General features: G+C 50.5%; 1 protein-coding gene across 2 annotated transcripts in view; it reads left to right on the forward strand.

Annotated features, from left to right (window-relative positions):
• The first annotated feature begins 1,866 nt into the window (after positions 1 to 1,866).
• EEIG1 (estrogen-induced osteoclastogenesis regulator 1) overlaps positions 1,867 to 13,201 on the forward strand; it is a 45,708-nt gene continuing 34,373 nt past the window's right edge. For both annotated transcript variants that reach the window (XM_075578510.1, XM_075578511.1), the window contains exons 1-2: positions 1,867 to 2,019; positions 7,630 to 8,428. In XM_075578510.1, the coding sequence (XP_075434625.1) occupies positions 8,283 to 8,428 (146 nt within the window). In that variant the 5' untranslated portion in view covers positions 1,867 to 2,019; positions 7,630 to 8,282. The remainder of the gene's footprint in view (positions 2,020 to 7,629; positions 8,429 to 13,201) is intronic.

A 13,201-nucleotide genomic window follows, 5' to 3' on the forward strand; every position in this document is an offset into this window, starting at 1 on the left:
CAAATAACCCGTGCTTTGTACCCCGTCATTGCCAGGGAAGCCAGCTAAGCGTTGGGACGTTTAACAAGGCCTTTCCACGTACATGTGAACTAAACTGCTTGAAATGAGCATCCATTAAAATACCTGTGTGGTCGGCCCTGAGGTCATATCCCACAGCCGGCTGCTCTGCAAACCTCACATCAGATTGCAGGCCTCAACTCCACTCTCAGCCTCAATCTGATGGTTTATATACAAATGAGTCTATTTTTAACCTCGGTCCTCTTGGTTAGTTCCCAATTATTATTATTTTTGCATATACCAGTGGCTTTTGGTGCCCTGTGGCATCCTAAGCCAGGGGGTGCCAACTCCTCAAGGCCACACAACAGGTCAGGTTTTAAGGATATTCCCAGCATCAGGACAGGTGGATTGAGGAGGAAGGAAGGAATGAGGAGGGAAGAGAAAAGAGGAGGAAACAGAATGGAGGGTGAGAGGTGAGTGTGTGTCTCGTGCATGTCGAACCTTTCACCATTGTGTCCAGTATTTTTGGAGAAGCCGCCTGGCACACCTAGCACGAAATATTGCATATTCCATAACATTTGCTATTTTGCTTATTGCAGTTAGGCCGCAACTTGCATTAAACACATTTAAAATTAGCATCCAACTTACAAAGGACATGGAAGGTTACACAAAGTGGCGAACGTACATTTTTGCTGCCTGTAGGCTCGGGGTTTGCCTTCAGCCCTGGCGTAGTGATGGCATGACGTCACAGCGGCATGTTCCGCTGCGTTGTCATGGCAACACGTCGTCATGTGACATCGCGTCATCACGGCAACGCGTCATCATGTGACGTTGCGGCGTAATTTGACGCCATGACGACGCGACACTACAGGAGGGGGCCCGCTCCGGAAAAGGTAAGGTTGTTACACACACAATTACGCTTTCTCCTCAAAAAATTGCGGCCTACTCAGCTTTATGGGAAATCCGTCACTGGTTACATAGTTACAGTTACATAGTTACATAGTAGATGAGGTTCAAAAAAAGACACGTCCATCAAGTTCAACCTATGCTAAATTTACACGACAGATACTTTATCCCAGGGGAGCGCAAACTTTTTGAGCTGTGCCCCCCTGCCTGCTCCCGCAGCTACTCACACCCCCCCTTACTGTTTGACTGGCGCCAAATGACGCCGGGTGTGACGTCACACGACCCCGTTGCCATGGCACGGCACAACTAACTACTGAAACCCGGTAAGTAGGTTACAGAGGCCTCACGCGAACCCCCGGCATTTAATGTAAATGCCTTGGGGAAGAGCGCGGGGCCTCTGCAACCGCCCGTGCCCCATGGGTGGCGCGCCCCTCTGTTTGCGCACCGCTGCTTTACCCTATACGCGTACTTACAGTATGTTAATCCAGAGGAAGGCAAACAGAAAACCCCAGTGACATATCATCTAATGAATGATATCTCATAGAGGGGGAAATAAATTCCTACCTGACCCCAAATAATTTCTGATTTGTTTGTTGTACATCCCTTATGTGTAACTGGAACTGGGGTTTAAGAGGTTAATAACCCCCCAGTATCTGTCCCAAATGCAATATTTATTGTTATCTGTTGTTGTTGTTATTATTCATATTATTATTTTATTTCCAGGTGACGTCATCACCCTGTCTCTGAGCTCCAGCATCACATGCATTCAATTGAGCAGAGTCCTCCAATCACTGAGCCCATGGGTCACCACTCCTCCAATCAAAAGCAGCACTGCCTGTTTCCAGCCAATGACCCGCTCCCTAATGTCCTCATGCCGTCCAATCAGAGCGCAGCATGCGTCACGGCTGCTTTGATTTCAGTTGAAACCCAGCCTCCCCCCCCCTTCCCCCGGTATTCTGGAAGCAATGTTACGCAGATAGCGTAAAGAGCTGCGCGAGCAGATAGCGCAGGAGCGGTGGCACCGTGGCGCTCGCTGCGCTCCTGGCGTAGAGAGCCCGCAGTTGTTGTTGTGGTGAGGAGACGGCTGGAGGTGAGGGACCGGAGTGCGGGGGCACGGTATGTACAGCCCGGCTCTCAGTGTGGCTCAGGGGCCTGCTCTGTGATAGTAATAATAACATCCTGGTGCCCAGTCACTGCAGCGCTGGCATTCATTTGGGGACAGTCACTCACTGGCAGGGTCTGTCATTCACTGGCAGGGTCTGTCATTCATTTGGGGACAGTCACTCACTGGCAGGGTCTGTCATTTGTTTGGGGACAGTCACTCACTGGCAGGGTCTGTCATTCGTTTGGGGACAGTCACTCACTGGCAGGGTCTGTCATTCATTTGGGGACAGTCACTCACTGGCAGGGTCTGTCATTCGTTTGGGGACAGTCACTCACTGGCAGGGTCTGTCATTCGTTTGGGGACAGTCACTCACTGGCAGGGTCTGTCATTCATTTGGGGACAGTCACTAACTGGCAGGGTCTGTCATTCATTTGGGGACAGTCACTGGCAGGGTCTGTCATTCGTTTGGGGACAGTCACTCACTGGCAGGGTCTGTCATTCATTTGGGGACAGTCACTCACTGGCAGGGTCTGTCATTCGTTTGGGGACAGTCACTCACTGGCAGGGTCTGTCATTCGTTTGGGGACAGTCACTCACTGGCAGGGTCTGTCATTCATTTGGGGACAGTCACTCACTGGCAGGGTCTGTCATTCATTTGGGGACAGTCACTCACTGGCAGGGTCTGTCATTCATTTGGGACAGTCACTCACTGGCAGGGTCTGTCACTTATTTGGGTGTCACTCACTGGCAGGGTCTGTCATTCATTTGGGGACAGTCACTCACTAGCAGGGTCTGTCATTCATTTGGGACAGTCACTCACTGGCAGGGTCTGTCACTTATTTGGGTGTCACTCACTGGCAGGGTCTGTCATTCATTTGGGGACAGTCACTCACTGGCAGGGTCTGTCACTCATTTGGAGTGCCACTGCCACTCACTGAGGATGTCACTCATTTTGAGGGAGCGTTCCTCATTGGCCGGGACTGTCACTCATTTGGAGTGAGTATCACTCGTTGACAGGGACTGTATCACGCATTGGCAAACAGTGCGCCCCATTGGGAGGAGCTGTAACTGATCCTGAGTGAGTGTCATGAATTGGCAGGCGGTGTCACTCATTGGGAGGCAGAGTCGCACATTGGGAGTGGGTGTCAGGCACTGGCAGACAGCATCAGTATCATTACTCCTTTCTGACTCACACTTCACAGTCATCTTACTCAGAAAGCAGAGAATTTCCAACCCTGTCTGTGTCCGCTGTAACTTACTGGAATCATATGATAGATGTGTCCTAGGCAGGGACCCTGGCTTCTGCGCACAGTATGTCCAGTGGAGAAGGGTCTTTATTACTATTTCTGCTTCTATAACATTATTATTATTATTGTTACCTTGATATTTTGAATGTGTCTCTGCATTCCACTGTATCCACTCCCAAATAATATATTTTAAAACAGCAGCAAGGATTACCGAAGTGTATTGAAATTCCTTTAGCATTCGAGGGGTATGCAGTACATTTATATAATAATAATAATAATACATTATTGTAATATAACAGTGTATGTATTGGTGAGCGTACCATTTACAGACACAATGGTGTGGTCTGCCTGTAATCTCACGTTTTTTTTACCCTGGAGCAGAGACCCCCAATGGGGTTTGTGAGGGGTCTCCAAGGGGTTCGCTAAATAAACTATGTAAAAGCAGATCCCAGACAGTATATAGGGGGTCCTGAGCCCGTGTGGGGACTGTGCACTTAGGCCCCAAACTGCACCTTAGCGTGGTGGGGGGGGGTATAGCCGTTATTTACAGCAGGAGCTTCCAAAGTCGCTCCCCCATCATGCTTTGCATACAGCAGCAATGCATTGTGGGGCGTGACTTTGGAAGCTCCCACAGTGACAGCTGTACACACTGAGGGGCAGTTTGGGGCCTTATTACGCGTGTTCCCTCCATGCGCTCAGGACACTATATACTGCCTGGGATCGGTCACATAGTTATGTTATCGAGAGTCTGACGAGTCGGAGATAAGATTTATTCATTAGGGGTTCGCAGAACAAATATTTTCTAGCCGGGGGAGCACAGTGTAATAAAGTCTGGGAACCGCTGTCCTATACAGAGGGAAATAAAGTCTGGGAACCGCTGTCCTATACAGAGGGAAATAAAGTGATTTACACGAGTTCGCAAGTTGCTGGCACTAGGATCTGGAATGTTCTCTATATGTATTCTCTATATATTCTGTTCCTTTTATAAGCAACATGTTTAATGTACATGAAGCACTGAAGGGGTTAAGATACACATAGCTGGCACAATGCCCCTAATCAAGTTGGGTGGTAACAGTTTGACAGAACCTATTGAATCCCAGGCCATACTGTTGGTATTACAGGGAGACTCAAGCCTAGCCTTCTGGACAGAGATTCCCTTTAAAATTAGGGACCGGAGGAGGGTGAGTCCCATGAGGCCCCTTCTCATGGTTCTATTGTAAGAGGGTGGATGTGGTCCATATAAAGCCACCTCAAATATACAATAAATATTAATGATCCAAATACAAGTTTATTGGCAGAGAATGACAGCAGTGATCTACTTGTTACAGCTCAGTTTTCTAATATAGTATGTTATGTCATGAATAGATAATTAAAAGTGAACAGATACTATACGCCTTTGACAGGGCTGCCATATTTGATTTGGGGAGCACAGAGTAAGTGATTGGCATCTGCATGATTCATTAACTAGTTTGTGAATCAGTGGAGAGTATTACTAACGGGCTATGGTGTTTCCAAGAACAGCGCCTGACAAGGAAGCCTTCTAATGTCCTGTCCCGCATATAGGTGGCTACATGGAACTTGGCCCTTTAAGAAGTCACGGTGGGATGTGATAAAGGGGCGGATTAGTGAGGGGGGGCTGCTGAGTGATATTTGGAAGGGTTTAATCCATTCGCCTTATTTTTGACATGGATTTTAAGATCTGGCAAAACCCCCAAACTGCTCCTCCCACCCTAAAGGACTGCAGCTCAGATTTAACTAACCCTGAGACAAACCAACCCTCCCCCCACCCTGCCTCTTGCAATAACCCCCATGGGGATTTCAGTAATATTGTGACACATGTGAAAGGGAGGGGTGTGTTACAGAGTGTGCCATCACAACCAGGGCGGGTGACGGGGTACAGTATGGTTACCCTCCAGCCCTGGCTCTGTGTCACAGCTAATAGGATATTTGCATTTGATAACTCTCCCATCTTTGTGCAATGCTGGGAAACTGGCATATTCCCAGCAACCCCGGGCGCTCTTAAAGAACTGGCAACAGATTGCATTGAATGACTTGCCGGCGGACATGGTAATAACATGGTAATAACATGTTATGTACAGATGTATTGCATGAGTACATATATGGAAACATTTCCATGGTGCGCTCAGGAGCAGGGCCCTCATTACCTTTTGTATCTGTTTGGGCTTGTTTGTCATTAATAATTCTTACCAATCTTTTATTGGTATGGCGCCAACATATTCCTCAACGCAGTACAGTGTGTGGGGGGGAGGGGGCGGGCACAACATTGTATGACAAAAGTGAACATGTATGTGAAGACAAACCGAGACAATAGGAAGAAGGTCCTTCATTTCTATTATTCTGTTCCCCCCCATTGTACCGTGAGAAGGAGCGGCCCAGCAGGGTAAAGAGACACTTACTTCTGATAACAATGCCACAGAGTGTGGAGCAGGGGATCCTGATTCTAATCCTGGTGTCAGCTCTGTGTGACCTTGGGCAAGTCACTTTACCTCCCTGTGCCTCAGGCACCAAACACATAGAGTGTAAGCTCATCTGGGCAGGGGCTGTGTGTGTAACATTCCTACGTGCTGCGTCCCGCACGCTATATACTGTAACTGTGACACGCTCTGAGTCCCATTGGGAGAAAAGCGCTATATGAAATAAAGCTTTATAAATAAACTGACTATATATATATATATTATATACATACACACACACACCTAACGCTGTGTTACGTGAGTACTGATAAACATTGCCCTGTATGATTATGTATACGGACAAACATTGCCCTGTATGATTATGTATACGGACAAACATTACCCTGCATGAGAGAGGTGGACATTTACAAGAGGCGATATTTCCTAAAAATTGACAAGGACTAAGACAGGCCAACTCCAGTCCTCAAGAGTCAACGATAAATCCACCTGTGCTGAAGCAGGGATATCCTGAAAACCTGACCTGCTAGTGACCCTTGAGGACTGGAGTTGCCCACCCCGTCACTAAAATGTCAATGCAAATCCAAAGCGACCATCACATCACGGCCAGCCAATCAGAAACCTGGACTCGATTGTTTTTTTTCGACCGATCGCTAAAGTTCACGATATATCGAATTAGCACTTGTCAATTAGCCAGACAACATTGTCTTTTATATACAGCTATTTTCTTGAAATTAGAGTGAAAAGGGGTGAAATTCAGGCAAAACTGGCAACATTCTGGTGACGTTTCACGGTTATTTGGCAATAATATTGCACCTGTCTATTTGATGAATGAAAACTAGCAGGAAAAGGGAAATGTAAAGACATTGGTACATCCCCACTTTGCATGCATATGTACGCAGTGAGTACACATTGCTCTCTGACTGTGCATACTGATAATACTCATTACTCTGCAGGGGTAATTATGCAATTACTCATTGTTCTGGGTTATCTTGAGCAAATAATTTTATCTCCCTGTACCTTTCTCCAACATACCTAAAAACAAGTGTGTATCTCAATGTATCTTTCTTAGTAGTAACTTAATTTACTGTACATTGTGAATTTAAATTATAACCTTTTAAAATGGTATTGTTAAAAAAAAAAAAAGACAAAAAAATGCATAATCCAGTGTTGTGAAGTCCTGTTATGGATCAAAGCCAAAATAGAAGTCATTTGATGATTTAAAATACTGTAATATCAGTGCAAAAGGAGGCTCAGAATTGGAGAACTTTTGCCAGCGTTGTTTTATTTGATAGAGCCTCGTCACGCCATTTTTTTGTTCCGTAATGAATGTATATCAATAGACACAAATTGCTCTCGATCTATTGTAGAGATATTGTCAGATTTAAATCTGAGCTGAAGTTTCTCTTGCCAGCAAAATGTTTTTATCTGGCAAAATACTGTGAAGTGAGGAGTGCCCGCCCTGAGAAACTCTCAGCTCTTATCCAGAACTTTAATAATATAGAAGAGAACCACAAAATAGCGATCCTCTTGTGGGAAGCTAAAGCCACAGCAGGACTGGCTGCCCACTATATCAGCACCTGCCACAGGCTGAGACGCCCACTAACCCCCACATCCCTGTGTGTAACTGTTACCCATGTACCGTGTATTCCCTACCCCAGGAGTGCTCAACTCCCGTCCTCAGGACCCCCCACCAGGTCAGGTTTTAAGGATATCCCTGCTTTGACTGAACCACTGACTGAGGCACCTGTGCTGAAGCAGGGATATCCTAAAAAACCTGACCTGTTGGGGGGTTTCTTGAGGCCTGGAGTTGAGCACCCCTGCCCTACCCCCTTTTATTCACGGTTTGGCAATACTGAAATAGTTTTCTGTCCTGCCAATAAAGCTGATTTGATGTGAATCTTTTTCAGACAGTGATGTGTTGTGTTGTGTTTTGTTGCAGCGATGGTGATGGTGATGATGATGATGATGGTCGTGGTGTGCCTTTGAGAAGGGTGCTGGAATCCCTCCCTGACAGAGAGCAACCACGTCTCTCCTCCCCCTCCACCTCCCACAGAGCCGGCCGAGGAGGAGCTTGCAGCCGCCCAGGGCTGAGCGCAGATTCCTGCTGATCACTGACTGAGCAGTCACAGGAGGAAGAAGCAGAAGGCTTTCCTCCCAACGAGTTTACAAGTCCCACTGCTCCCTAGGTTGGCTGCGGGGAGATAAGGAAACAGACTTTGTACCCTCTGCCTGCTGAGACACATATAGGAGGCCTTCATCCCTCAGCGAGAGGGAGGGGGTTGAAGCCAAGAGTTTTAGGGACCCCACCTCTGCTGGTTTGGAGCCCGTGGGTCCCCTCCTCTTACCCCTGGAGATGCGCCAAAGATTCTTCTTCTCATCAGTAAAATCTTGGGGCATCCATTCCCACGGGGGGGCTGGGCACCCCAAACACAGATACATAGAAGTTGACGGCAGATAAAGATTTGGACTTTCGGAGCTTGACTTCTCTTCATCTGAGGAGGAACATTCCTTCCCCCCTCCTCTCCCCCCCCCCCCCCACATCCCATCTGCTTTCTTTTAACCCAACGCCTGGTGAATTTGCCTGGGTCACCCATGGCTTTCCTAACCAAGAAGAAGAAATTCAAGTTCCAGACCAGCTTCACCCTGGAGGAGCTGACGGCCGTCCCGTTTGTGAATGGGGTCCTCTTCTGTAAGGTCAGGCTGCTGGATGGAGGCGACTTTGTCAACCTGTCCACTAGGTAAGCAGTAGGGGGAGATGTGGGGGGAGGTACAGGGTCAGCCTGGGCCAAATACACTGTTATTGCTAACACGTGAGCTTGTGGACCACTGAACGTCCTTCACTCGCACACTCACATCATCATTAGTTATTCATTCCACTTTTATTGTTTTATACTTTTTCATCCTTAACTCTATAGCGCCAACCGTTTAAGGAGAGACTAGCTCAGGAGTGGCTACTCCAGTCCTCAAGGGCCACCAACAGGTCAGGTTTTCAAGATATCCCTGCTTCCGCATAGGTGGCTCAATCGATTGAGCCACTGATTGAGCCACCTGTGCTGAAGCAGGGATATCCTGACAACCTGACCTGCTGGTGGTGCCTTGAGGACTGGAGTTGGCCACTCCTGTGGTAGGGAGTCGGAGAGGGTACAGCTCCCTGTTCTTAAAACCTGCAGAGATTGCCATCTAGCTGCATATACAAAAGGGGTTTAACCATTTCTGAGCCGGAGTGGCCTGGTAGGGACACCAGAATACTCGGGGCATACTTGAGAAATGTGAATTTCACCCAAAATGTGCTGGTAAAACATTGTCCATTTTCCTTGCTGCATTGTGCAGGTTTCCGTGACGCGCTTCTCTCTGTAGGTAAAAGGTAGTCATGCGCACGATTGCGAGCTGAGCTGTGCCCGTGTTTATACAGGTGAGGCTGGTACCTGCCAGTCCCAACCTGCCCTCACTGTACCTGTTACCTAACTCCATGTCTGAGGAAGGCTTGGCTGGGTGAGAGCAGCTAGGGTACAAAACAAACCCATTGTATTCAATAACTTACTTTGTACCCAGACAGTTGCACCTCTCGTGCTCGGGATGGCAGACCCAGCCACACGTTTAGACTGTAAGCTCTTGGGGACAGGGCGTTTTCTGCCTGGAAGTTTGAAAATCTTGCGTTTTATGAAAGAAACGTTCCCAGGTGGGGGGGGGGCTGCACCTTTTAAAAGTTCCCAGTGTTCAGGGTAATTAGCGGGTGACAAAGCAGCAGATATTTCTGGCCCCATAGTTGCGCTTGCAATACCTTGTTACACCCTTCCTCTTTCTCGTGTTCTGCAGTTCTCTGCCGTGGGCGCCGCATGCAAATTTTTTTTGTTTCTGGAAACTCGTTTGCTTCCGTGGAGGGGACTGTGGTACATGGCAGAGTGTGAACATTATAACTGTGACACTGCACCGCATACACGCGGGATTTAGGGGGGCACAGCGTTGCGTACACGCGGTATTTAGGGGGGCGTTGCATACACGTGGTATTTAGGGGGGCACTGCGTTGCATACACGTGGTATTTAGGGGGGCACTGCGTTGCGTACATTTGGTATTTAGGGGGGCAGTGCATTGCGTACACGTGGTATTTAGGGGGGCACTGCATTGCATATACGTGGTATTAGGGGGGGTTGCGTACACATGGTATTTAGGGGGGCACTGCGTTGCGTACACATGGCATTTAGGGGGGCACTGCGTTGCGTACACGTGTACACGTTGCGTACACTATCTCTCTCTCTCTCTCTCTCTCTCTCTCTCTCTCTCTCTCTCTCTCTCTCATCTCTCTCTCTCATCTCTCTCTCTCTCATCTCTGTACAATATATACAAGCCAATGCAGGTTGCTGTATGCTCTGCAGTGCTGTTTCCCATACATCCTGCACGGACAGCGTTTTGCTGAAGATGCCATATCCCACATGGGCCAGTGTCCATAATGACCCCTGTCCTTCCTCCCCGGATTCCTGTTATTTAGGAAGTTGTGAGTTTATCATAACAATCCTTCCTGAAGCTCTGCCCTCTGATCCCCGGCCCTATCCTGGCCCTGGGATCCCCGGCCCTGGGATCCCCGGCCCTATCCTGCCTCTGGGATCCCCGGCCCTATCCTGCCTCTGGGATCCCCGGCCCTATCCTGCCTCTGGGATCCCCGGCCCTATCCTGGCCCTGGGATCCCCGGCCCTATCCTGCCTCTGGGATCCCCGGCCCTATCCTGCCTCTGGGATCCCCGGCCCTATCCTGCCTCTGGGATCCCCGGCCCTATCCTGCCTCTGGGATCCCCGGCCCTATCCTGGCCCTGGGATCCCCGGCCCTATCCTGGCCCTGGGATCCCCGGCCCTATCCTGGCCCTGGGATTCCCGGCCCTATCCTGGCCCTGGGATCCCCGGCCCTATCCTGGCCCTGGGATCCCCGGCCCTATCCTGGCCCTGGGATTCCCGGCCCTATCCTGGCCCTGGGATCCCCGGCCCTATCCTGGCCCTGGGATCTCCGGCCCTATTCTGGCCCTGGGATCCCCGGCCCTATCCTGCCTCTGGGATCCCCGGCCCTATCCTGGCCCTGGGATTCCCGGCCCTATCCTGGCCCTGGGATCCCCGGCCCTATCCTGGCCCTGGGATCTCCGGCCCTATTCTGGCCCTGGGATCCCCGGCCCTATCCTGCCTCTGGGATCCCCGGCCCTATCCTGGCCCTGGGATCCCCGGCCCTATCCTGCCTCTGGGATCCCCGGCCCTCTCCTGCCTCTGGGATCCCCGGCCCTATCCTGGCCCTGGGATCCCCGGCCCTGGGATCCCCGGCCCTATCCTGCCTCTGGGATCCCCGGCCCTATCCTGGCCCTGGGATCCCGGCCCTATCCTGCCTCTGGGATCCCCGGCCCTATCCTGCCTCTGGGATCCCCGGCCCTATACTGGCCCTGGGATCCCCAGCCCTGGGATCCCCGGCCCTATCCTGCCTCTGGGATCCCCGGCCCTATCCCATCCCTGGGATCCCCGGCCCTATCCTGGCCCTGGGATCCCCGGCCCTATCCTGCCTCTGGGATCCCCGGCCCTATCCCATCCCTGGGATCCCCGGCCCTATCCTGGCCCTGGGATCCCCGGCCCTATCCTGGCCCTGGGATCCCTGGCCCTGGGATCCCTGGCCCTATCCTGGCCCTGGGATCCCCGGCCCTATCCTGGCCCTGGGATCCCCGGCCCTATCCTGGCCCTGGGATCCCCGGCCCTATCCTGGCCCTGGGATCCCCGGCCCTATCCTGGCCCTGGGATCCCCGGCCCTATCCTGGCCCTGGGATCCCGGGCCCTATCCTGCCTCTGGGATCCCCGGCCCTGGGATCCCCGGCCCTATCCCATCCCTGGGATCTCCGGCCCTATCCTGGCGTCCGGACACTTTGTGCTGTAACACCTCAGACCCTATGTGAGCCTTGTCTTTCTTTCTTGCCTCCTGTCTACCCCAAGCACGTTTAACTTCCCTTCCTGTATCAGCCCCGCCTGCAACGGCGGCCAACCCCAGTCCTCAAGGGCCACCACCAGCTGGGGTTTTCAGGATATCCCTGCTTCAGCACAGGTGGCTCAATCCGTGTCTCAGTCAAAGACTGCACCACCTGTGCTGAAGCAGGAGTAGCCTGAAAACTTGACCTGGTGGTGGCCCTTGAGGACTGAAGTTGGCCACCCCTGCCCTACCACCTCTGCTGGGAAACTATTCCACGACTCCACCACTCTCCCTGCGAAGAAGAAGCCCTTCCTCACATTCCTGAGCCGGCGTGCTGCGGTTATGCGAGACCCCCGTGCTATGCTTGACCCCCGTGCTATGCGAGACCCCCTGCTATGCTTCGGGAAGCAGTACATATACTTACAAGCATATCGTTGCCATTGCACATACCTGTCTTTGAATTCCTACGCACCTTCCTTTGCCCCGGATCCCTGTGCATCGGCCCTCGCCTCTGCTTGTCCCACGTGTTCTGTTTTTGGACCACCCCTACGTGAGGTGTAGGGTTTGCCAAACCTTTTTGGTTATGTTTGGGCAGTGTCTTCTCAGCACGGAGCCCACGGGAGGCTCCAGCACGGGAATCCGTCCAAGGCACAGACGGGAGTGGGAGTAGAGGTTTGTGGTTAAAGTGTGAATTCCCAGCCCTGATAAGGAACACCATGCCCTGTATAATGACACCAAGTATCTTGATAACATTTAACCTACAGTAATATACCAGCGGATCTGGCCGGCCACCAGGGAAAAGCGATATGCCGTGTGTCTCTTCTTAAAGGTGCAATCCCACATCGGCGGCGGCGGCCAGTTGAATGTTTTTGTCGGGGTCTCTGAGTGGGGGACGTTTTTAATTATTTCCCCTTATCCCAACCTGTCCATATCAGAGAACCAATAAAGATAAGGGGAGGGGGGCTATGGATGGGCAAACCTTTACTGATCACACTGTGACATCACACTGTGACATCACATAGTGACATCACACAAAAGGGAGAAGCCAGAGAAAATGAAATCCGTCCCAAGTCTCACTTTAATATATACATTAAACATACTTTATAGGTGTCAGATTTGGGTAACAAAGTATCAATTACCCCGATGCGACCCCTTAAACCTGTCACTAGAATTAGTTCACGATGGCCCTGGGAAGGGTTGTCTCTGTAATAGGGATGCCAGTAATGATGCCTCGCGTGTCTCTCCTCCAGATAGATTCACTGTAGGTTCGTGGCCATACTCGGCCCCATTTTATTTTGCACCACGGTCATTCTCAGGAGTTTGAACATGTCGCGTCAAAAGTAAGAACCGCACACAGATTTTCCGGTTAATATTTGCATAATTAGAGCGTGTGTCACTGCACGCCGCGGCCGCCGCCCATATTAAGCTCTGACACGTATGCCGTGATCAGCTGCTTTGTTTTGTCGCTTGCACTTTATTTTATTTTCGCTGTCGTCAGGGGTTTCCATAGCAACTTGTTTAATATGTTAATATGTGCAAATGGAAGCAGCCATTTTAAATTCCCAGCGTTGCAACATTTCCT

The sequence above is a fragment of the Ascaphus truei genome, chromosome 21, assembly GCF_040206685.1.
Source record: "Ascaphus truei isolate aAscTru1 chromosome 21, aAscTru1.hap1, whole genome shotgun sequence".
In the NCBI taxonomy this organism is placed as follows: Eukaryota; Metazoa; Chordata; class Amphibia; order Anura; family Ascaphidae; genus Ascaphus; species Ascaphus truei.